Consider the following 27,308-nt stretch of genomic DNA (forward strand, 5'->3'; position numbering starts at 1 on the left):
CTCCACGTGGACAGGGTTTTATTTTTACAGTTTTACAGATTTTCGAAGGCTGGTAAATATAACAATGACTGCTGGAATGAGCACAAATCCACACAGTGGCGTATATTACAACTGTGATTTGATTTCCTGTTAATTAATCTGCTTCCAGAGCACAAAATCCAGAGTGCACACATTTAATAGTGCAAGCTGGTTCTCCTCTGAACAGCGGTGATGGAAATGGCAAAAAGAAAGAGTAACATAGGGAACAACCATTCTATATTGCTTTTGTGTGGGGATGATAAACTAAGAAGAAAACAAAATGACATGCATTACAACTGAAACAGATTTGTATTCCATTAGTGGTTTTGATGTGCCATGTGAGAAAGGGCTTTGTTTTCTATTAAGAAGCATCTTTCTTTGTTCCCTTCTTATGTAGACTCCATGGGGGAAAGCTAAGTTTGCATACTGTACATATGGTTTGATGGTTTTCATAATGCAAATATAATACATTTAATAAGAGTTCAGGGCATTTAAACCAGTAACCAGTAACCAAAGTAATGTTCGAAAGAAGAATTTCCTCAGCCGCAAAATAAATACGACAGTTCCACATTCCTTGTTCTGTTATTTTTATTTCCACCCGTATAATGCAACATTTTTATATCACTTCTTTCGACAAGGTAGAGAGGGAAGCTATAGGGGATAGGGATTCCCATCCTTAGACAGCCGTTTAGATTATTTTTTTCTGGATCACAGAAAGATGCAGTTTTGATTCATGCCACTGGAATCTTTGGGGGGGGGGGGGGGGGGGGACTCTAATATGTGAAATAATCTTAGTAAAATATCCTCATAGTTAATTCCTTCAAATTTTGATTATGTACTGGATTGAAAGTGTAAAATTAATTGAATTATGGGCGTTTTCTTTTCTGAGAACTGGTGAGGATTAGTTTATTCCATTAACTTATTTCGCCATCAAACTATAACAGCATTTATCAAATTATATATTCCTATAATTAAATGCTTATACAGCTAATGTCTTTCTGTTTCATATAATTTAAACCAAAGAAAAAATATGGTTGGAAACTGGCATAGTTTAGAAATCCGTCTCCAAGGAAAGGCATGATTGGTATATTGTGTGATTATTTGATAGAATAACTCAATTTTAAAAAGCAGGACTAACATCTCAGTCTTAATAGTTTATCTGGGTTTATACTGTGATCTTCTGTTGCCCTCTTCTGGTATACAATCCTCAGTACACTGAGAAATAGACTGCAAGCCATATGACATTATCCCATATTTGTACTTACTAAGAGTAGTATTATAATTATTCAATGTATTATTTGTTTTACTTGACCTGTGTTTTTTGTTTTCATGTTTTATTATTATGAAGGACAGGTAGATAATTCTTTAGAGTATATATATATATAAAATGTCTACCATGTGATATCTACCTCTGTTTGCGGTTGTAGCCTGATGCAATACTCTGGGAAATATAAAACAAAACCAGAACAAACACATTTTTTCAACTCTGTCAATGAGAATAACACTTAATTTCACAAAAGCTGCTTTTAGCGCAACAAGGTCTTTGTTCTTGCTTTCATTGGTAAAGGTGTTCCTAATCTCCTAATGCACTTCACATAGCTGTCCCTTTTCATTTCTCTGAGAGCTCAGTCTTTTTCTGGCTTTAATCTATATAAATATAAAAATATTGTGTCACCATGTATTGTACATCCTCAAGAGAACCCATTCAATTAACTGTACCTTTGAGCATTACGTGTTTTTTTGGGGGGTGGTATTTCAAAGGTCATATTTCAGAAGACATTAATTATCAAACCAGAATTTCAAGGAGAAACAAATGTGTTAACTCAGTGTCTACTAGCTGGATTAGTTGGTGGCACTTTAGTTAAATTAATTAATCTTTTACGAATGTTTAATACACACCCTGTTAACAATATTTCTGTTTGATAAACCTTTATACTGATGAATAATAGAAAAAACAAAAGTGCACAATACTGCCGCCTCACATATTTAAAATTGTGATTGGAAGGTTTCTTAACCTAAAAAAAAGTAAACCGTACTTTTTCCACACACACACACATACTGCATTCCTTCTTCTTCCCCCATTTTCTTAATTAGCATTTTAAAGTGTAAGTTTGTCTGTTAGCCATCTCTTATTTACTGTCTGGCTTCGTCACATACCTTCTGTGTTTGCACTCAGTCTGAAACAGCCACGCAATGAAAGTGTGTGTGTGTCTGCTTGTCTGCAGGTGATCCTGTACCAGGGCGGGCAGGTGTTCAGTTTAGCCGCTCAGTTCAATGGGCGAGTGGGCTTCGTCATCACCATGCCCAGCACAAGTGCCTCGATCTTCATCAACAACACTCAGCTGTCTGACACCGGAACATACCAGTGCCTGGTGAACAACCTGCCCGACAGGGGCGGCAGAAACATCGGGGTGATCGGGCTCACAGTGCTAGGTAAGCATCAGGATGAACCTTCTGCATTCTATAGGCATTACTGGTTGATTCATTTTTATTAATAGTTAAGGTACAGCTGGTATTAATACAAAATCTATTTTTTTCTTGAAAAAAGTAAATTGCAAAGAAGAAACAAACTGTAGCAAAGAGTTTTATTTAAACATTAGTTTCGATACTGCACTGTAACCTTTCAAAAGAATGGTTCCGCCTTGTCTGTATTTTCAGTGTTTCTATTGAGGTGGGGAAATTCACATTACTGATTACAAAATACAAGGAGACCCACAGTAACAGTAACTTTATGGTCGAACCCATGATTATGAAGCTTTTGGGCCAAGACTAAAGCTAGACTAATGTATAACATGTGACATATCTTGTAAATAACTGAATCACTTTTTGAATGACAGCCGAAAAATGTTGATCAGTGCTGCCTTTATCTGCCTTTTTAGGGTCTGCAAAAAACATGTCAATGAAAAACTCACTTATAGTTAAAGAACACAAAGACAACAACAACAAGGAAAACAAAACAAAACCCTGAGCTGTGTGCCTGTCTGCCCCTCCCCTACAGTGCCCCCCTCCATCCCCTCCTGCAGGATCCAGGGCAGTCTGGATGTTGGGAGTGACATCATGCTGATGTGCAGCTCTGAGGAGGGCATCCCCACGCCTACCTACGGCTGGGAGAAACTCGAGTCTGTCCCCAAGCTGCCCTCCACCGCCATGCAAGGTATAAAATTCCAGTCAGCAGGAGTGCCATTTTGCCCTACATTTGCTGGTAAATGAAGTGGAGTTGAAGTGGTGTGAGCCCCTGTGGACGTGGCCCTCCCACTTGCCCCCCCAGTGGCTATTCTAGGACACGTACCGTACAGTACCGTGGATGTGTGTCTGTCACTAACGTGCCCCTCTGGTGGCTTCCTCTTTTCCTTTTCACTTGTCCAGCTGTGAAAGTGCTACTCCTTGTCTATACTGCTCCTCTTAATGCAAGGCTACACTCTCTGACGATCTCTGTACTTCAGTGGTGAGAATTATTTTATCAGGTGCAGAAATAAAAAAGATTGTTGTTGCTTGAATTTGATTTTTCACCTTGATGCTGTAAATGCTTGATGGTTGTAGGCAAAAAGCAATCAGGCCCACGTGTAACCTTTTCTTAAAAGGAAGCAGTATAAGCCTCTTGTTGTTTATAACATATATGTTTAAAGGGTTAAACTTCACTTCAGTCTTACCATAGCATGAAGCCATGGTTAATAGATATGTACTGTATCTAACTGTGAGCAATTCAAATAAAAAATAAGTCGGTTGAGGTAACCCGCTGATTCCTCTGACATTGAAATTGTGCTGTTTTAGCATAATCTGTAATAGACAGCAGACAGAAAAGAGCTCTTCTTGACATTTTTAATTTATCTCACGATGTGTGAACTTACATTTCTACAGTTTAGATGTGGCAGAGAAGTGCATGTGGATCTCATGTCAGAGAATGTTTCTGCAATAAATTGTGCTGAAACATGAATGCACTAAATGACAGTTCATAAAAAAACAAACCCAGAAACTAAATTGTTTCACAGCTAGGTGCTGGATATGATTCTTGTTGCAGTTTTACTAGACAGATTAAAGATAATAAATCTCATCATAACATTATAATAAAAAAATTGAAATCCACAATATATTCAGAAAAAGTATTCAGACCCACTCACAGTTTCATATGTTGAGACTTTAAAGCTTGCAATGGAGCAATGTACAGGCAAATACTAGAGGACAACCTGCTTCAGTGTGCTAAAGAATTAAAACTGGGGTGAAAATTAAATTTTCAGCAGGACAATGATTCACAGCACAAAGGCAGAGCTACACTGGAGTGACTTAACAATAAGAAAGTGAATGTCCTTGAGTGGCCCAGTCAAAGTCTTGACTTGAACCCTATTGAGAATTTATGGAAAGACCTGAAAACTGCTGTCAATAAGTGATCCCCAAGCAACCTTGAGCTTGAGCATATCTGGCAAGAAAATGGGCACAAATTCCACTAAGCTGGTGTGCAAAGTTTCTAGAGATGTACCCAAAAAGACTTACAGCTGTAATTGCTGCCAAAGGTGATTCCACCAGATATTGGGTTTGATGGGTCTGAATACTTATGCAATCAACAACAAAAACATACAAACAAAAAAATGTTTTTGCGGACATTTACTGTAACTTATTTACATTTACTGTTTACTTCAGTCTTCAGTCTGAGCATTCAAGTTTAAAAAATATATATATTAAGTAAAACAAATGTGTATGCATCGTTTTGTAATGTTACAAATTGAGACACCATAGGAAGTGTCTGAATACCTTTGCATTGTTATTTGCTGTTTCTCCCTCCTAACACTAGAAGGTTTTCACCCAGCCTGGCTTCCTTTGTCTACAGATCAGATGCAGGGTACGGTTACATTACGGAACATCAGTACGGCGAACTCGGGCCTGTACCAGTGCACGTCTTCCAATGCCATTGGCAAGAGCACCTGTCTCCTTAACCTGCAGGTTGTAGCACGTAAGTGTGCGTCTCTGTTGTGTTTATATTTTTCAGTGCTGTGAGCTCAGATTTACCCAGCTCTTCCCAAGAAATTATCAAATGATGCTTCAGTTGATTTTTGTGGTTGTTGTAAGTGCCACAATAAAAATAATAGATTGGACACTCATTTGTACTGTTAAAAAACCAAACACATATTCCTGGGTTAACTGTTTTTGTACCAAAATGAATCGTCACACAGAAATGTGCTCACTTTGTCAGACATTTGATATGCTAAGGATAGGTTACCACAAGGGGATGCTCAATGTACTTTCTAATCCCTCCCAGGTCTGGACTTTGGATGTATTTACATTCCGCCATCTGCTACCTGGTGTACATGTTTGTAAAAATGACACACATGGCTTTACACAGAAAACACATGCTCCAGTGCAAAAGTAAAATCCTCTTAAATCTTTGCCTATTTATATTGTTAGTTGACCATACTGTTTTTAAACATGACACAGAAAAGGGATGCATATGCTGCCAAGACAGTAACAGCAAGATTTATCTGAAAGGGGCACTAGGGTAGGTTGCTTGCTAAGTGGTATTTCAGTCCTGATTTATGTAACCAAATCCTGTATAGTTTTTAAAGGTGTGTAAAGCCAGCAAACAAGCTCCCCCTCCAATAAGAGGTGAAGCACATGTCACAGTCCAGTGATGTGTCTCCTCTCTCGCCCCCCTGCAGCCCAGCCTCAGAGCGTGGGCCTGATCGCCGGCACCATCGCCACGGGCGTCCTGGCCGTCATCATCTGTGTGCTGCTGGTCGTGGTCATGCTTTTCTACTGGAAAAACAAGAGCAAATATGAAGAGGACGAAATTCCCAATGAAATCAGGTTGGCCCATCGCTGTCCGCCTTTCAATCATCCAATCAATTAGTCAACCTGTGATTTAAAATGAAATAAAATAGTATTGTGACAGGACAGAATGGATGGCCCCCACCTCGAGCTGTCATGCTGCACTAAATCTGCCCAGACACCTGTCAGCTCAGGCAGGTAAACTACACCTGCCGTCACTAATGAGCAGAGCTGCATAACAGGAGGACGCCCCCCCGCCTCCTGGTGTGGTACCTGAGTCGGGGGGTGCAGGAGAGCATTTGTGCAAAATAAAACTAATCATAGTTTCAGTGGATTTCTGTTTTATTCTTTCCATTTACTGCTTGATCCATTACACTGAGGCGGATAAAAAGACAATGAAAATGCAATTCCTTTGGCTATATAAAGAACAGACTGTGTAATCTCGTGGTTTAGTTTGCATGCCATCTGACATTGTTACCAATTCCCTGTTCGTTTTTTAAACCCTTTTTATAACCTGAGCCGGAGCAAAGATCTGGAGCTATACCCCCTGGAAAAAGATGACTTTTTGCCATCTTTAGAAAAATACTGTATGTGAACAGATTAATATTTATGAACAGTAAAACCATTTTAAGTTGGAGCATTAGAAATGGAAATTAAGTGCCCAGAGATATAAAAGTGTATTTTTCATTGACTAAGCATTAACAAAAAAAAAAGAAATACAAAGGAAATACAATCAATTATACTTCGCTGAATCCTAAATGAAATGTAATTCCCACAGAAATATGCGCTTAAAGGAAACATTAATTCCTGACTTGCCAGTAGGGTGTAGACTTACACAAAGCTTATAGTGTCACATTTCATGCTTACAATTAGGCTGAACGTCTTCCCTGCACATACATTTAACACCAAGAGAAAAAAAAACCCACCTGCCTCGGTTTTCTGTATCTTTTTACATTTGTAATCTTGTGACCAAATAAAATCAATGTTTTGTCTTTTTTTAATTGTAAGGAACATGTGCTTTCTTAACAATTAGCATGTTTAAATGGGAAATGTTTTTTTTTAATTGAAAGAGAGATCATAATATATGAAGATGTACTGAAATTAATAAATACATGTGATAACTAATGATTTTCTCTGAGATACATGGAGTGTACATACATGTGTATATACTATTCAATTGGTAAAATATGTGCCACCCCAATTTCTCAGATTCAGTTCAGCACATAGCTGATCATGCTGAACATTTGTTAGACTTTAAATTCTAAAAGGAACTTGTATTCAAAGCTTTAAGTTCATTTTCAACATTTTCACAGGGACCACTGAAGAACACAGATGAAGTTGGGAGAAAAATGGTACAAAAGAAAGACAAGAGACAATGATCCTTAGACCACACAAAAGTGATTGTGTAACATTTAAAAAATCTATCGAAACAGAAAATGGTGAATGGTCCTGTTTTGCTTTCGCCGATTCTTTGAAGGTTTTCTGCAGCATGATGCTTCTGTATGTAATTAGAACTGCTGACTGCCAGGTCCCAAGGGATGTAGACAGGAGTTGGTTGATGTATAGGGATTTGTGCGAAGATATTAAGCTTGCATTGTATCGTCAAATAAGTGTCAAGTATCAAGCACCAATTAAAATGGAGAAATTAACACCACTGGAAAATAATGTGAAAGTGCAAAGTTGCTGGCAATTAGTTTTGTGTGGAAATGACAGTAAATCCAGGCATCTAATAAAAAAAACACAGTTAGCGATGTCAAATCTGTCACCCAAACCATTATAACGCTGTCTGAGGAAAAATTATCAGCTCTCTAAAGCATCTAAGGAAAAATAATAACAATACCAACTCACATTCATAATTCAATAAAAAAAAAGGCTTTTATAATGAGATATTGCAAAAGTGATAACAGCCGTGCAGTTCTGGTTCAGTTTAGTTGGCCTGCTTATGCAGGCAACTTGATTGGCCTTTTTAATTGGCACTCTGAATTCAAACGAAAAATGAATCACAGCAGGAGACAAGAAATGAAGGTGATTTTTGGGTGACAAAAATACACAGGCTTTCCACTTCTCATAAAATATATCTGGTATTTCCTTTTCCAAATCAGAAGCATATATACAGCTTGCATATCCTGAACAATGACATCAACTTGGATACAGAATGTATCCAATATAATTAATTTGCAAAATATCATACATTTAGAAAGTCTCATTGAAAATGATATTTATGTTTGCAATAATAATACCAGACTTTTTGATAGGGAAAAAATTATGATTCTTGTACATTATGGTATATGTGATATTTCTGTCAAATAAGATTCCTGTTGCCAAGCAGTAAAAAGTTTCAGATTGGAAAAAATGAAAACATCCAGTTCAAATGAAATGACCACAGGTTTGATTTACATAAAAAAGCATAGAAAAGAAGGCTGAACTGCAGGCCATGACTTGCTTTGGTATAGTCTGGACACATACCTGTTTCTCTGTCTTCCAGGGAGGACGACTTGCCGCCAAAGAGATCCTCCTCGGTGAAGGCGTTCCACGCAGATGCCTCGTCCTCAGAGAACGACACACTGACCTCCACCAACACCTACAACAGCCGCTACTGGCACAACCCCAAGCCCAACTACGACACCAACTCCTACACGCGCTACAATGGGGACACTCGGCAGACTTTCTCTGCCCACCACCCGGGTGCAGCCACTCAGCCCCGCCCGGCTTTCGCCAATGGCAGCCATACTCTCCCCCCTCCTAAGACCCTGGTGGTCACCACAAACTCTGCCCCCTCCCCGCAGGCCATCGTGCGCAGCAACGGCTCTCTCAGCCTGAAGCCGCCGGCACCACACGGGCAGCACACGCACTCCTATGCTGTGAGCCAGGCCACGCTGGAGCGCATGGGCGCCGTGCCCGTCATGGTACCGGCGCAGAACAGAGCTGGCTCTCTAGTATAGACCTGACACCTCTATCTGCACAACTGGATTTTTACAAATAGAGTTCATCTAATGCCAACTTTCCGAATACTTTTTTAAAGTAGCACCTGGATGTTTTCTTTTTCTTTTATTTCTTTTCTTTTTACATTTTATTTAATTAACTTTTACTGCTTTTTTACAAAGCGATGAAAGCTTTTAGTGTATTTAATTCTGCGGAGAAGAGGATGGCTGCGATGCTGTGCCATTAACAGCACTGTGCTGAGGGTCGTCGTGCAGATGCCACCATCAACACAAAATGAGAATGTTTTTGAAAGTTTGTTACTAAAACATAATTACACTTGTAATAAATACATATGCTGATTGTAATTACATGGTAATTACATTACATGTGTCATTGTGGTAACATGAATACCACACACATACATTATATATAAGATACATATACTATGTGTGTGTGTATGTGTTTGTGTGTGTGTGTGTGTGTGTGTGTGTGTGTGAGAGAGAGAGAGAGAGAGAGAGTTTTACAACACATTGTATAAGTCTTAAATTAACAAAATGAATACACAAGATGGGAATTACCTTAAGTAAAGACTAACATAGAGGTATGCTCTAATATTTATTGTAAATAAAGGCATAATCTGCATGTTTTGGTGTTCAAATACAAGTTCCCAGAGTAAGTGTTAGAGTACTATTTGAAAGTCACTCTTGCATTTTGATTAAATGGAACAAATTCCTAATTGAAAGAGAGATTCAGGAATCATTCTAAACTGACTGAACTTCTCATGTTATATGGGTTTTCAGAATGGAAAATGTCACCACTGGACAAATGGGTTTCCCACTCTTTGTACTGTACCCTTTTATATAACTAAAATCCGAAGGATACTAATCTAATGACATTGATTAATTAACAAATGATGAACAGCAGTTATCAAAAAAAAATACTATAATTACTCATGCATTAAAATATCCAAATCAAATCAGAGGAAAGTGATTATACAACATGTGTAGTACAATATTTAAACACTATGTATGTTACAGTAATGGGACAATGCCCCACAGATGTCCAAGCTCAGAAGCAAAACTCTCAGATCTACAAACATGCAAGCAAGCACACACTCACACTTACACACACATTTAGGTTCTTAATCTGTTTTCCAAATGTTTGTTTTACTCAATCTTGCCATGCACAACATTTTTAAATGATTGTATGTAAAGGAGGAATATCATCCTGTTTAAAAAAGAAAAAGAAAAAAGAAGATATTCACTATGACTATTTTGTACTGTAAATAACAGATCCAGGTAAAGCCAGAAATGGGGGGGAAGGAGATAGGGACATCATTTATTTGCCCAGTGGCGATGATCTATTGTGTCTTAATTTAAGAGGTTATTTTTATTTTTTTATTTCTAATATCAGAAACATGTAGCAGTTTCTGGGAAATGTTCTTGCTGTTGTAAATGTGTAAATAGGGGACTTGAAACACAACCCAAAGCTGCCATTGCCAGTTGCAGGTTAGAGGGGGGGTGGGGGTCTTACCGTGAATGTAACCCTCTGTGGTGCAGCATGCACAGCATTTTAAATGAATACATTTAAACACAAACACGTCAGCACAGTCAGATTACCTGCAGAAAGGAAGGGGGACTGCTCTTGTTTGTTTGTTTTCTAATTGGTTATTATGATTGAATGAACAAATGAGTTAGTAGCAAATCCGGGAGCTTTTTTCTTTCCATGTTTTGAATATGACATATTTTGAATTTGAATTCTGGTGTGTGCCATAGAGGGTTACTCACTGAAGTAGAATGTTCTGTTTCATCGTGCTGTTGTCATACCATTGTCTGCGGTTTCTCAAAGGAGGCCGAGTGGTGCGGGGCAAGTCCGAGCTGACCAGGCAGGATACACTGTATATTGCAGTCATTTTATAACGTTATTAGGAATATGGATGCAAACCAGTGTGCGTTGCTTAACAAATCCTATTCGCATTACCTTGGCCTTAATTAGCACGTGCTCCAGCCCTTTATGTGTGATATTCCTTAGTGTGTGGACTTTGTAAGGAGGTACTTTGGATACAGCTATGGTATGACAACACCTCTCTTTCCGATGTGAACAAGCCAAATGCCAGAGTAAGTTGTTCCTGATTTAGTTTTTTTCAGTGATAATATATATATATATATATATCTCCTGTGCTTGCATTGAATGAAATATCCCTGTTTTAAGGAGCAAACTGTTAGCAAGATGATGATGACAGCCACATGTAAAGTCTTAACTTGAGCGCTTTTTAACCCTTTCACTGTGTAATCAATATACAGGTCGGTTCCCCAGGAGGGTCAATTCTTCACCAACAAAGGAAATTATGAATTCCTCCTCTTGCACTAATATTTTTATATGGACACTAGGTATACTTTCCACACCTGAAAACCATATTTCATAGTGAAATAAATGTATAAATAAAATAATTGTGAAAATAAGATGAAACATTGTCTCCAATGAGCAGTGTAAATAAAGGCATAACTAAGTATATGAGTTCATCATTATTACAGAATATCAAATATTTTCTATAGAGAAGATTATTGAAATATAAAGTAACACAATAGTGCTTATACAGAATGTATAGTAATATAAAAGTAATGTAAATTAAACAAAGTAATTCATAAAATGTTGTTAAACTGGCAATTCTGTAAAGGATTTTACTTAGAAATTATTTTGAATTGTCAAATTATAACCTTCCAAAAACTCTGGACAATTTAAGAACAATGTGAATTGCAGAATTAATTATACTTTCATAGAATAATATCTCATACAAATATATAGTTATTCTTTATATATATATAATATAATATACATCAGTGAATTACACAATTCCTTTATATTATATTACCTTAAAATATATATTTAACAATAACAATCAGTAATAAACATCCTTAAGTATCCTTCACATCATAATGGCATCCTGTATTTCATTGTTATGTAGAATTTCCTATATGTACTGCACATTTAATTTTGTTCTTATATTTCACTTTTGTATGGTAGTCTTCAAAGCCCTGAATTATGCACAGCACAGATCTCTCAGGACACAATGCACAGTAATATGGCATGTGTTTGTATACTACTGCACATGTAGGAAGGGGCTCTTGAATGTGCCACTTGAAGTAGTTTGTTGGGTGATGTGTTCCAAATTCCATGGTGAAAGATAAATGAGCATTTGTTTGGATATATCTGCATTCCACAATGAAAGGGTTAATACAAATACATTCATTAATAAACAGATATACCATAGAGTTACTGTGGTCATTTGGATTTCAGGCAACATATTAAGTGAAGCCAGGGTAGGGAATACACAAAGTGTTCTTATAAAGCCCCAGTATTACGATGATATTGGTATTGTCCTTGGAAGTGCTCTGAAGTCTGTATGCAGCTTTATTATCCCAATATTTTGTTACATAGGGAGCAGAAATGTCCCAAGTGTGTGGAAATTTCTTCCAGAAAAAGCTTTAAGTGCAAAACCAGTGCACCATTTTCAGAAAACAAAAAACAAGAAACTATTTAATAACGATAAATGTAATCAGACTGTAACTAAAGTTGAATCAGTTTGTCTGAAGTAAATATTTGCATTGTTTTTTGCAAGAGCCCAATAATGTGTGTTTATATGTGTGTGTCTACCATTGCAGATGGAGACAGGAAATTCATTAAAATGTATATGACATGATGGGTACTACATTATTCAATCAAAGCAGGCCTGCTATTCTCTTTACAGACACCCAGGTTTCTTCCAAAATAACAGATTCACACAGTTTGCACAAAATGCTAACAGATTTGAGTCTTTTGTTACTGATTCTTTTTTTTTCTCTCTGAATGGAACTGTAACATTATTTATATATATATATATATATATATATATATATATATATATATATATATATATATATAGTTTATGTTTTGATTCATTTTTTTGCATTACTTTCAGATCCAAAAGGTGCCAGTAATGCGTGTGTGAGTCTTTCACAAAGTCCCTGAGCTTAAGCAAACAGCTTGAGGATGAATCATTATGTCAGGTGCATTTTGCTTTTGGTTTTGCTTTGTGTATTAAAGTCATACATACATTTAAAGTCATACATTTTATTGATTAATTTATATTTTATTGAAGGTTGAATTAAATATTCACTGTTTCCTGTAACAGTAATTAATTGCTGAAGGAACAAATAAATTAGGCTGTGTTCATGATGGTATCTATTATGTTTTGAGAACGTTTCAAAAATACTTTTTAACTCTTCATACAGCTTGCACATGTCGAAACACAATGTTCCAGAGTAACATTAAGACTGATTAGCTTTAAATAAAGAACTATTATATTTTATGACATATATATATATATATATATATATATATATATATATATATATATATATATATATATATATATATATATAATGTTTTCTTGCCAATACTGTCAACTTTGTAAATATGTAAAATAGTTCCAGTACTTACTGTTGGATTTATGTAAAATATGAAGATTAACATTTAAAGTTGCTATGAATAAATATTGTTAATAAATCTCATATGGAGCTTTTTAGATTTTTTTTCTTTGGCATTGAACATGTTAATACACTCCAATTGGGATTGGTTGTGTAGTTATATTTGTGCTTTATCTTAAGCAACTTAAAACAAAAAGTCATTAGACATTCTCCATACTAAACAACTGTAATTTCAGTGTTCAAGGAATATCACTGAAAATGGGTGAATTGGGAAAATCTAATCACATTAAGAATGGTTTCCATAGTATTTCATGATAGTAGTAGGTTAATAGTTTGCCACTAGGTGGCAGAATACCCCTAAGAATACATTTCGATATATATGTCCAGACAATATGGGTAAAGGGTGGTCTTATTAATTTATGTTAGTATGAAGGGTGTTACTGTTAAATAAACAACATAATATTTTAACTTTATTTATTTTTCCCCTTTTCATCAATACAAAAGTGATGCTAGTGTCTATCTACAAATGCCAAAACCTTCTTCTCCATGCTATCACTTATAAATATATAAATTTATATAGATTTGTGGGATGCACATCCAGGGCACGAAGCTCCCGTTCCACCACATCCCAAAGATGCTCTATTGGGTTGAGATCTGGTGACTGGGGGCCAGTTTAGTACAGTGAACTCATTGTCATGTTCAAGAAACCAATTTGAAATGATTCGACCTTTGTGACATGGTGCATTATCCTGCTGGAAGTAGCCATCAGAGGATGGGTACATGGTGGTCATAAAGGGATGGACATGGTCAGAAACAATGCTCAGGTAGGCCGTGGCATTTAAACGATGCCCAATTGGCACTAAGGGGCCTAAAGTGTGCCAAGAAAACATCCCCCACACCATTACACCACCACCACCAGCCTGCACAGTGGTAACAAGGCATGATGGATCCATGTTCTCATTCTGTTTACGCCAAATTCTGACTCTACCATCTGAATGTCTCAACAGAAATCGAGACTCATCAGACCAGGCAACATTTTTCCAGTCTTCAACTGTCCAATTTTGGTGAGCTTGTGCAAATTGTAGCCTCTTTTTCCTATTTGTAGTGGAGATGAGTGGTACCCGGTGGGGTCTTCTGCTGTTGTAGCCCATCTGCCTCAAGGACTGCCGCATACTGGATGTTTTTCCCTTTTCACACCATTCTTTGTAAACCCTAGAAATGGTTGTGCGTGAAAATGCCAGTAACTGAGCAGATTGTGAAATACTCAGACCGGCCCGTCTGGCACCAACAACCATGCCACGCTCAAAATTGCTTAAATCACCTTTCTTTCCCATTCAGACATTCAGTTTGGAGTTCAGGAGATTGTCTTGACCAGGACCACACCCCTAAATGCATTGAAGCAACTGCCATGTGATTGGTTGGTTAGATAATTGCATTAATGAGAAATTGAACAGGTGTTCCTAATAATCCTTTAGGTGAGTGTATATATATACAAATATATATAATGTATAGTTGATACTACACATATGCATTACTATTGCCACAGTACAGGACTGTAATACCAAGCAAATCACACCACACCAGAGTCCTGGCCCATCGCTAGCTCTTTACTATGGCTGTAAGTAGACTTTTATGGTTTTTCATGTAAAATCCAATATGTCCGAGGGCTGGAATAAATCATGTTCAAGTCTGACAATTTAATAAAGTTAAAAGGTTTCAGCAGTTATCAGCAGTGACAGGTACTTAAAATATACTTCAAATTGTCATTCCTGGGTATAAGATCATCTATCACGAGTAAAACGTTTCCCCCTGTATTTCAATGCTCCTCAGATGATTCTCATAGTAATTACTAATCAAGGTGTACGAAATGGTGCCTTCAGAACAGACTGGGAATCTTACATACATTATTTTTGTGAACCAACAAATATATATATATATATATATATATATATATATATATATATATATATATGTGTGTGTGTGTGTGTGTAACCATTGAGGAGATTGTATTTAATGTGCCTTTGATATATCTTATCTCAGGTGTGCAGAAGGTCATAAACTCCCATTCCTCATTTTCCTGTCTTCATGTGTTAAGCTTTGTGTTTGTGCAAATTTGCAGATTGAGTTTGCCAAGCTCTCATAAGAATTTAAGATCAGGAATCTTCCTGTTCTTACTCCTTTCTTGATAGCTGAATAATAGGATATCCATTGGGCCATGTTTCTATAGGGAATTATGGACCAAAGCCACATGAAATGATACACAAAAGATCCCAAACTGTTCTGTCTTATCACTAAAAACCCATGTGTTGCAACTAACTCCAGCCCTTAACTTAAAGGGAAGGGGGAAAATATGATACATGTAATGATGAGATTGCTTGTTAGACAAAAAGCTGTTTTAAATTATTATTAATTAATTGTTAATATACATGTAAAGAATAGCTTTCAGTGAATTGCAGACACATTGCTCTGTGAGTCATTCACTAAGATATACACTCACCTAAAGGATTATTAGGAACACCTGTTCAATTTCTCATTAATGCAATTATCTAACCAACCAATCACATGGCAGTTGCTTCAATGCATTTAGGGGTGTGGTCCTGGTCAAGACAATCTCCTGAACTCCAAACTGAATGTCTGAATGGGAAAGAAAGGTGATTTAAGCAATTTTGAGCGTGGCATGGTTGTTGGTGCCAGACGGGCCGGTCTGAGTATTTCACAATCTGCTCAGTTACAGGGATTTTCACGCACAACCATTTCTAGGGTTTACAAAGAATGGTGTGAAAAGGGAAAATCATCCAGTATGCGGCAGTCCTTGAGGCGGATGGGCTACAACAGCAGAAGACCCCACCGGGTACCACTCATCTCCACTACAAATAGGAAAAAGAGGCTACAATTTGCACAAGCTCACCAAAATTGGACAGTTGAAGACTGGAAAAATGTTGCCTGGTCTGATGAGTCTCGATTTCTGTTGAGACATTCAGATGGTAGAGTCAGAATTTGGCGTAAACAGAATGAGAACATGGATCCATCATGCCTTGTTACCACTGTGCAGGCTGGTGGTGGTGGTGTAATGGTGTGGGGGATGTTTTCTTGGCACACTTTAGGCCCCTTAGTGCCAATTGGGCATCGTTTAAATGCCACGGCCTACCTGAGCGTTGTTTCTGACCATGTCCATCCCTTTATGACCACCATGTACCCATCCTCTGATGGCTACTTCCAGCAGGATAATGCACCATGTCACAAAGGTCGAATCATTTCAGATTGGTTTCTTGAACATGACAATGAGTTCACTGTACTAAACTGGCCCCCACAGTCACCAGATCTCAACCCAATAGAGCATCTTTGGGATGTGGTGGAACGGGAGCTTCGTGCCCTGGATGTGCATCCCACAAATCTCCATCAACTGCAAGATGCTATCCTATCAATATGGGCCAACATTTCTAAAGAATGCTTTCAGCACCTTGTTGAATCAATGCCACGTAGAATTAAGGCAGTTCTGAAGGCGAAAGGGGGTCAAACACAGTATTAGTATGTTGTTCCTAATAATCCTTTAGGTGAGTGTATATATAATATAATGGCTGAAGAGAAATAATGTAATCAATGTATATTACCAGTGCTCACCTATGGCTGTGAAATGCAAAAATGATACAGAAACTGCAGATGACACGAAGGAGCATTGAAAAATGTATACTTGGAATACCAAAATGAAACATAAAAGGAAATGAATGGATGGGAGAACAAACCAAAGTATGTGATATCATTGAAAGAGTGAAGATGTTAAAATGTCAATGGGCCGGACACATTGCAAGTAGAACAGATGAAAGATGGACAAAGGAAGCTACTGAATGGACACCAAAAGATGAAAAAAGGCCTAGAATACAACCACATAGAAGATGGGTAGATGAAATCATGCGACTTTGCAGGCGTGACATGGAAAAGAGAAGATTGAAGTAAGTGGAAACATCTTGGGGAGGCCTTCATCCAGTAGAGGATCAGCATGATGGTGATGGTAATGGTATATATATATATAAATGAGTGGAGGAACATAACACATGCAGATGCCTCCAAAGAGGTGTACTGCATGATACAATTAAGCAATTAACGTCCTATCAGGCTCTGTGGCATGTGTAAAAATGCTGAGCAGGCCCAGTTGACCTTGATATTGGATCAAGATGGCAGGAGAAAAGGATCTAAGTGACTTTGAAAGAGGGGTCATTATTGGGGCATGAACGACAGTCACAAAGACTGGTTCGTTTTCTCGACAAGTGGGCGAGTGCATGTGTGGTGACACCAAGAGAACAGTACAGGCCTGACTGCTTGACCTCTACAGTGAGGGGGTCCGGAGGCTCTGTTATGCTGTGGGGAACATTTTCCTGGCATGGTTTGGGTCCACTTGTCCCCTTAGAGGGAAGGGTCACTGCAAATCATTAAAAGTTATTCTGATTGATCTTCTTTATCCTATGGTGACACATTTCTATCCTGATGGGAGTGGTCTCTTCCAGGATGGCAATGCCCCCATCCACAGGGCACGAGGGTCACTGAATGGTTTGATGAGTATGAAAATGATATGCTATGGCCTCTGCAGTCACCAGATCTCAACCCAATTGAACACCTATGGGAGATTTTGGAGCGACGTGTTAGACAGCGCTCTCCACCACCATCATCAAAACCCCAAATGAGGGAATATCTTTTGGAAGAATGGTGTTCATCCCTCCAGTAGATCAGAGACTCATAGAATCTGTGCCAGGAGCATTGAAGCTGTTCTGGAGCTCGTGGTGCCCAACACCTTACTAAGACACTTTATTTTGTTTTTTCCTTCAATTTGTCAAATGTCTGTATATATATATATATATATATATATATATATATATGTGTACACACAGAGGTTCAAGTGCTAGTGCTTACTGGATCAGATCAAAATCCTGCTGATGTTTTTTAATGCCTTTCCGGGGGTTTATATGCTCCAAACTAAATCTGTTTTAAATACTATTCAAATACTCTTTTCAGTCCAAGACCTGTTCATTTACTCTTCAATACATACCACAGCAGAACCACAGCAACATTTCCAGTATTATAATTATTAATAATGATAATAATAGTAATAATAATGACAACAACATTGACAAAGTCCTGCAAAATAATTTGCAATACAACAGTATAAATCCTTCACAGTAAAAACAGCAGGCTTGCTTTAAGAGGGGGTTTGAATTTTGGCAGCTACACAGCCAGCACCATGGACTATTGAAACAGAGTGATTCAGACAGGAGAAGGGCTGAGATTAATATTTGTTAAGTGGAGACTGCAGATGCCACGGGGAGGCAAAAACATAGATTCTCTGAAAATGAAGATGGAGTGGAGCCATCTTATTTATATTTCTCTCACATGAAATAAACTTTCGGGAGGGGAGAAAAGCTAATTATTTCCTGCTGTCTAAGCTAGTGGTTGCTGCCTTCATAGCTGTTACCAAAATTTGCCAAAATAATTACAGACCAATGCAGCTCAACCACCTCCAATTGCCATGAGCAAAATCTGGAAGCTTTGTGACCTAACTAACTAACTAAATATCAAATTAACTGACCAACTAAATTCAGTCCAGGTGCTGAAGGTAAGGAAGCCCTGCTACATGAGCTGTACTTCTGTTACTGCCCCATAGATGGAAGCAGTAGACAGTAGTAGACAGTACTTTAGCCAGTAGTAGAGGAATAGGCAGTCTGCTTTATTGATTTTGAGTAGATGGCCATTAGATTGGATTACATCGTTAAAAGTGAGCAGTGAATTCTAAAAGCATGTGGATAGCACAGCTGAGAAAATGCTTAGCTGTAACACTGAGATGCAACTGTCATCGGCTTGACCGTCAGATAAATAAGTCCCAGGTGTTGCTTTTAAATAGGATGCTCTCTTCAAAGAGAAACATTTTATTTATATTTCTCCTTATAAGATGGATTGCATAATGAAACCCCGCACAGCAGGCCACGGAAGAACGGATGCAGTTGAGCAGAGTGAGGAGGATAGAAATCAAAGATGAATGCCTTCATGAATGCAGTTCATATTGTCAATTATCATTTGCCTGTCCTTGTTCACATCTCTCTCCGCTGAGTTTAGATAGCTGTGCCACGCTCATTACTGACAGATAGAAGCACCTGTCACAGAATCTAGGGTGGGGGGGGGTCTCTCTCCTCAATAGGGCACTGTCCCCACCAGGCTCGTTCCCCAGAAGGGAACTCCACTCTTCTGGGAGCAAGGGTGAGTCAGGAAGATAGGTCTGGGACCAGCTGTGCTAGAAAGTGTGCAATGGGAGAAAGGACACAGTTTAGCTCTGGACATCCATCAAGGGGTGTTGGAAAGCATCTGTTCTGGGACAGTAGCACTCAGGATTCCAGAGGTGGATCAACTTACTGCATTTGCGAACAGCTGGGCTTGGGTATTCTGTCAAATTGGCCCAATAACTGCATTTGTAAAGTCAATGCTGTTTTAATTATAGGACCATGAAAATAAAGGAAGTATAGGGCAAAGAGAATCACTGTTTATGGAAGATATTAAACCCTAGTGGGTTCTCTAAAGTGCAACTGGATGAGTGGGGAGTATGCTTTCCTCATGAGTGATGTGCCTCTCTGCTGCTCCTCTCATTATTCGGCATAATGCACAGGTGTATTCTCGTTACTTATCTGCAAATATAAGCCCTTGCACTGTTCCCCTTCTCTCCCCTCTCATCTGCCTCCTAATTAAAGGGCCCAGGAGAAAGGCACTGTATCGGGAAGAATAAGCAGCCGCAGGTGTTCAAGTGTTAAATTTCATTGACTCCAGCAATCCATTTATCTCAGCCATCATTAATACAATCGGATACACCAGGTGCTTCGTCTGCTGTAATGGAGTAGGTTTGCAGTAAATCAAACAATCTTTTAACTTGAAACTGGAAGCAAGGAGGAAAGAAAAGATCTGGACTCAGTTTGTCAAAATATTTTTCAACACTACAGAATTGAAGGAGACGTGGTGATGTTTGTACTGCTGTAGTTAAGAACAGCAGATGCAACAAAGCTTTTTGTTTTGTGTGTGTAAAAACACTGGGCAAAAACAAAACAAACACTTCAATATTCACTGGAGGGTATTCTCAGGCAGACATCTTTGCATTTTGTAACACTGTCGCTGTGCAATAGAACTAAACAAAGATTGATATATTTTCCTCCTAGAGCACATTTTCCTCCAATTGTTTTAACTTTAATTTGAATGTTAACTGTGTTCGGGACATTGTTTTGGACTAATACATTCTCAACAATAGAGAGAAAAAACATAATGGAGTTATCCCAGCTCCATGTGACAATGACTTCAGGTCACATTTGTGTCTTTTGTTTCAGTCTGAATTAAGTCAGTTTTGAATATTAAGTAAGCATGACCAGAAGTTGAAATATATGTTCGGAGGGACCTATAGACAAACAGCAGCTTTAAAGCCTTGAGCATTCATGGATATCTGAAACAATGTTTGCTACATCCACCACATTACCTATGCTTCACTACACAATGCATGCTAAATATGCAGATGTTTCCAGAACGACTCCATTTTATAATATAATCCTCAAAATAACCCCTCTTCTAAAAACACCTTTGTTAAAAAAATGCCATAAAAAAGCACAGACCACCACTCAGTCAGTTCAAAATTAATTTTATGTACACATTGTTCCTGAAAAAAAAGCAGTTAGATTTCCATTAGAAATACAAAAGCCCAGCTGATTACTTGTGGAGCTGGGGTCTATACAGTACGGCACAAATGATAGCCCTTAGCTAGCAGTCAATTACGGTTTCTCGTGTCTACTGTTTCTTCCATTTGGGCTTTCATTATAAATGACTTCAGGGGACAAGTTAGCCTGACTGACAATACATGTAGAAAATAAATTACTTCTAAATTAAGCCTGAGTCTTCATATGCTTGCTCCCTGAAGTATTTTTTCTTCATTCTTTTAATATCATAAAGTTCCAGCTTCTGTTCCATTTTCACTGTTTGAAACATAATGCACAGGACATAACATTTACAGTTTAGTGTTGTTCACACATAAAAAAAGCAGACAGGACAGACATGGCCTTTGCTGATTTTAAAAACACACATTTATTGTCTTTAAAACAAACAGTGCAGATCCCAGCAGTTCGCTGTGGTAAACTGCGGCTATAAACCTGAGAAGCTTGCCTGGATTTTGTCTGGTTAGTTATTGGAAAAGGATCTCTGAGGGAAAACACTGTGGCTACAATGTATGAAACCCTTCTGTGCACTAATAAGCATCTCTTGTTCTCCACACACTTGCCTGGAGTGTGCAGCTTTTAGACGACTCTTAAAAAACACTTTAAAAAAATAGGCAGTCTTTATCAAAACCAGTGATGTTAATCACAGTCTTTTTCTATGGTCAGATACAGGTTCAGAGAAAAATCAAGTATTGGGCCACCTCTGACTGGATAACAGCCAACATAAACAAAAATGCATAGTACTATGATTGACCCTATGTAAAAAGGTCTAACATTAAATTGTGCACCAATTAAACCAACTAAATACATCTAAAGTGCATCTAAATACATGTACTGTCTGTTGCTACAGGTTGACTTTGCATTAAATAAGTACATGTGGGATTGTTATAATTAACTTTTAATTATTTTTGAATGCTTTTCCACATTATCTGTATACTTACTAAATATAAGGTATTTCAGTTGTGAGAAATTACTATAATTATCTAACAATTACATTAACTGCAGCACCACAGGGCTGACAATATGATAATGAAGCTTTGTGGGAATTCGAGGAAACCATCATGACATTATTAATTACCTTTCTATAAGGAGCGTACACTTGTTATAAAGATTTTTTTTTTAACACAACCTATAAATGAACTCATCCTCTAAAGTCTTCAGCTCTGCAAAGTACAGTAACCTTAGTCAAGGAAGTGAGTCAAAGATCTCTTTTGCAGTTTATTGCTTGTTTCTTCTCTGTATTTATGACCGGAACTGACTTTTGCATGTTAAATAAGGTGTGTTTGTGCTCATTTATGGGCATGCACTCAACCCTCATGGGTTGCTTCCAATTCACCAAAAGGGAGAACAACCTCAATAAACATATTGATGTTGATTAATGTTACATATTTCCTGGGACAGTCACCTAAAAAGGAGACTGGCAGAACCAGGACAGGTAGTAACCCTAGTCGCATAGTACCCCTTATCTCATTAACTTGTAGATTTGTTATGTTTCCCAAGCTGTTTTGAACTCTGAGTTTGGCTGTTTGCAATGTGTGCGATGCGATAGTACAGCCTGCCTTCTGTGCTTTAGTCCAGATGTAGCTATGCTTGACTGGATGATCGCTGAATCAGCCAACAGAGTGTGAGAACAAACAAAGTTAGCACAAAAGCATGGTTCAGCTACACCGTCAAATTTAAACGCGCACAGTGCAGTGAGGAAGTGAGCGGTCATGGGCTTGTCATTCAAAGCCCCAGAGATTAAGTCAGTGCACAGTGGTTTTTGTTACCACGAGCAACAACAAAATAAAGATTGCTTGTACATATCTGACAGTGCAAATGGCACTGTGGTATTCTGCACACCCCAGGCCACAGACAAATCCTTCTCAAAACAAGCAGGTGTATTATTGAGGAACACAATATTAAGATGAGATGAAAACAGGAATGAAGGTTTGGGATTGAGTAACAGACACATTGGTTAACACTGCATAGGGATTTTAAAACAGAAATATAACTTCATTATACTTTCTCCAACAAGACTGTTCTTATCAGCCTGGTTCTAAATGTAGATTTTATTAACTGAGATGAAAACCTTTATTGCTCTTCTTTGCTCTTTTTCTTAACTTTCATCTACATTTATAGCTGACTCCCACCTCATTGTCATTACGCTTTCATGATGATATGAAAGAAAAAAGAAAATGTTTAAATGAGCTCCTGAGGAAATTTGAAGTTAGAATTTTTTCTAACTTTATTTAATGAAACTGGTATTTTCCTACACTTTTACATGGCCATTTGTAATATAAAAAAAAAAATGAAAAAAAAAATCAATACACACACTTATTTGTTTTATTTATTTGTTCTTGTAAGGGACCTTTGGATACTGTAAATACACAAATAGCATCGTCTGCAAAAGCCTGGACTTCACAAATTCAGAACTTCTTCTTCTTCTCTGTTTGGTATTACGTAGTAGACATGAGTCACTCACTGTACATTAACAAACAATAGTTCTCTGCATCGTATGTGTGCCAAAACAGTTCATACCAAGCGTCTCAAGGACAGCATGATTAGACTGTGAGGATAAAGTCATTGTAAATGGTAATATTCCATCGCTTTTATACAGCCTTTTTTTATCTCTTGCATGCTTTCTTTTTTTCCCTTCAGTGCTGTGAACTACAATCAAGTCGGTTAAATGAATGCACCACAGTCTAATGGGTTGCTGACAGGCAACATGGTTCTTCTACTCAAATCAGATGCAAAATAAATCATATGGTGATTGCTTTCTTTCTACATGCTAGTCACTGAAGCACAACGTGGAGGCTGAGTGTTGTGCAATCCACAAATGAAGACTCCGAGATCAACCCTAGAGTCGGGATAAAGTAAACCTTGAGGGAAGTCCCCCAAATTCCTTCAGTAAAACCACAGTAGCAAGAAGCAACAAAGTGGAACAAGAGCAAAAGACTCATTAATCATAACCTAAAAGACATAAAAAGTGTCTCAAATAATGAACCTGGGGCTTAAGGCAGCGTCTTCTAAAACTAAAAAAAAGAAGATCGTTCTGCTAATAAAAGATTTGCAGTTCAGGAGCTAACTAGTGTATATTCTGATCAAATCAGGGTAGAGGCTAGCAAAGACACTGGTGTACTGTTGGGAAGTTTATTTTCACTTTAAGAAACTTCTTTCAGAGAGGAAAAGAGGAAAAGTCCTCAATGCAGAGCAGTAGGGATGTGCAAGTTCATCACTGGTGCATGCCTTTCTGAATTCTTTATTTACATAACCCTTGAACTGAGACTGTCATCTGCAAACTGATATGGAATCCACAGGGGATATGTGTTCAGGGACGTCCCCAAGCCATTCCTCATGTACTGTTTCCCTAGAAGATTAGACCTGGGATTGTGACTGTTCATTGAAAGGGTTGCAATTGTATTTTAATTAGTGAGCTGAAAAGGCCTTAACAAGTATAAGCAGCAAGTTTCTGCACCCTATTTCTAAAGACTGGTGGCCCTCTTTCACCTTGTTGCTGACTGTATTAGTTTTATTTATCCCACAAAATTCAAAAAGCAGAACACAAAAAGTAAAAGAAGAATCAAAACAGGTAAAAAATGCAGACACACAAATGCACACATGCACAGACACATGCACAAACAATAGATTGCTTCCCTAGGGATGCCCAGCTATTCGAAGACCGTGTCTGAAAAATGACTGACAGGACGTAGTTTGTGCTGAATGCTGTGTGTAGGTTGTCCACAAAATATAACTGTGATTTGAAGAAGTTGTCAGAAGATGTATTAAAATCGATGCAATTCTCATTGAAATGCACACGCGTGAACCCACGCAAACTGAATCGAAGTCTCGGTTCTTGCCTGTGCTGTGACACCACTGTCAGAAGGCAGAAGATGAGTGTCAAGGGTAAGCCTTGCACAGTCCTGTAGGATTTGCTCCGTAACTTCCTCGGACTACAAAACTCAACCGGCTCCAGTTTCTGCATGCTAATCTTCAGTCCCGATTAAAAATAAATGAAATAAATAAAGGATAAAAATGAAATGAACACAAGCGTAGGGAAATTGAAAAGCAAGCCACATGTTCATCTGTCTGTGGGAGCTGCTATTGATTTTGATCATGGTTTTCAGATTCTAAAAACATGTTTTTTTGCATGACTGTAATTAATTGTAGTCTTGCAATTTAGGACTGAAGACACTACTACAACTAGGGTTTGTAGTAAGATGTCTTAATAATACAGAGCTGTGATTGTCTGGCTACTATTTCCCACAGCCAGTTTGCTGTGGGATCCATAAGGACAACCATACCCATGAGCCTCCAGCAAACCCTCTCCCAATCTGACATAGCTAGGAAAGTAGCCTTGATGTATAGATAGGGGTTACAGGAAGTTACAAAGAGGTTTGGGCAGGTACTGTAGAAATGGCAGAGGAATAAACTGTATGGGACTGTGGGTAGGCTTGCCACTCTATAACTGTGGCCAAGCCATCAGTCCAGAAACATCAGTTCCACCTGAATGAGTGTTGTATCCTGCCCGTTCCTGTAGCCTGTGGCCTATTGTGTGTTGTTTCATGTTTTTATTTTATTTTTCTATCTTGCAAATAAAATGTATTGAATTTCAAAAGCCTGTGGTAAGAATTTGTGGGGAAATTGCAATGCTGGCCAATTCCTGCAGCATCTTCATTGCTGGGTATAACTAGAACATGAAAACCTACTGTGTCTCGATTTCTTGCAATGTTTTTGTCTTTGTTTGTTTTGGAAATCTCAGAAATCCGATTCCTCCAAAGTTAGACAAAGTTGAATAAATGTGTCTCTGTGGTAGACAAACAGTTTATTTTTATAGCTGCTAATCACGTCCTTGTACCTGAGAAATGCAGCAGCACAGAGAACCTTCAGACAAGTGTCATCCCCAATTACAATCCACAGAGACAGCTCACTAATTAGTATTCGCATGTGGATACAATCCATGGCATTTAATGGGCTGAATACCTCAGGGACAGTAATTACTTGTGACATCGATATAGCATTCTCATACCTGACAGGAAACCCTCCCACCACACACAAACACACACACACTCACACGTACAGGCACACACATGTCATTTTGACATACTGGTAGAACGAGGCTGACAAAGTACTTTTTAAATGCCAGTTAATGACATGAAAGACAAGCTATTTTACATCTATATCGCTGACCTGAGTTTTCAGTCCTCCATTATGGTGTTACTTTTTTCTGCCATTGACAAGCCTATTTGCTCTGTCCAGAGACACAACATTTGCATAGAAATGGTCACAGAAATGTTTTTGAAGCCACACAGCTCTCAATAGTAAGATCAGTCCAGTGTTCTGGAAAATCTATAGACATATGTGCTGCACAGAACCAAATATATTGGGGCAATGCACTGAGACACAGAAATTATGCAGCAGGCACAGCCATGCCCTTAATAACAGTCAAACTGCTGCAGAGTAAGGAGGTGTATTTACCATCCATAATCAATACATTAGAGATGAACTCAGTGTTAAAGGTCAAACGGAATAAGTTGCCTAATTGTATAATGCCTAACTGTATAAGTTTAAATATTTATGCTTACACATCTGTTCCCATTTGTGTCATTATATCACTTTGCATTCACTTTGAATGAATATGCTAATGCATCTATTCTGCTATGTATTGTTTCCACTGCTGGAACTCACTCACTGACCGTGCGGGCCAGGGCAGCATGGGGCTGGGCACTCCGCTGCCGTCTCCCATTAGCGACAAACCTCCTTTCAGTTCTGGAGACAGATGCGTTTGCTTATTTGTAAATCCATCAAAAGCGCACGGTGGAAAGCAATATTTTATGAAAGCTGCATGGGACTGTGAAAAAGGCACACCGAGCCTAACGCCTGCATATTAATCCTGAAACGTTTCCTTTTCGCGTAGCCATTTGACCTTTATAAGAAAATGTTGAAAGTCTTGCTGCGATCCTGAGTGCTCACAATAACACACCTGATGGACATGGGTTTAGGCATATTAGAAATAAATATACCACTAGCAGTGATGTAGGACTCAAATGCAGAGCAATATTTAAATGGATTTACATTGCACGATAATTACACTGCACATTATTGGAAAAAGTATCACTCACTAAATTGAAACTGCAAACATCACTGCACCCAGGTTATTGTGGTATTAAAATATACATTTGCATAAATTACAGGAAACTGAATTTAATTGAATTATTATTTTTTTATAATGGGAAAAACAACACATGACATGAATCACTTTGTTGGGGGAACATACCTTGAAAAGGGACTCCTACGATTCAAATTGTCATCTTTTGATTGGTTCAAACTCTAATATTATAATACATTAACCGAGGTTCTATTAGGAAGTAAGTAAAGAGACAGTCTGTGATTGAGTTTTGTGAATGTAGACATATACAAGAGTTAAATAAAGGAATCA

The 27,308-nt window shown here is 38.1% G+C and overlaps 1 protein-coding gene across 1 annotated transcript in view; it reads left to right on the forward strand.

The window, feature by feature from the left end:
* Positions 1-12,397, forward strand: part of igsf11 (immunoglobulin superfamily member 11) — an 88,008-nt gene extending 75,611 nt beyond the window's left edge. Inside the window, exons 3-7 of the mRNA XM_066699126.1 lie at positions 2,244-2,451; positions 3,017-3,172; positions 4,841-4,963; positions 5,667-5,814; positions 8,261-12,397. Coding sequence (XP_066555223.1) covers positions 2,244-2,451; positions 3,017-3,172; positions 4,841-4,963; positions 5,667-5,814; positions 8,261-8,717 — 1,092 coding nt within the window. The 3' untranslated portion in view covers positions 8,718-12,397. The remainder of the gene's footprint in view (positions 1-2,243; positions 2,452-3,016; positions 3,173-4,840; positions 4,964-5,666; positions 5,815-8,260) is intronic.
* Positions 12,398-27,308: the final 14,911 nt, after the last annotated feature.

The sequence above is a fragment of the Amia ocellicauda genome, chromosome 3 (assembly GCF_036373705.1).
Source record: "Amia ocellicauda isolate fAmiCal2 chromosome 3, fAmiCal2.hap1, whole genome shotgun sequence".
Classification (NCBI taxonomy): domain Eukaryota; kingdom Metazoa; phylum Chordata; class Actinopteri; order Amiiformes; family Amiidae; genus Amia; species Amia ocellicauda.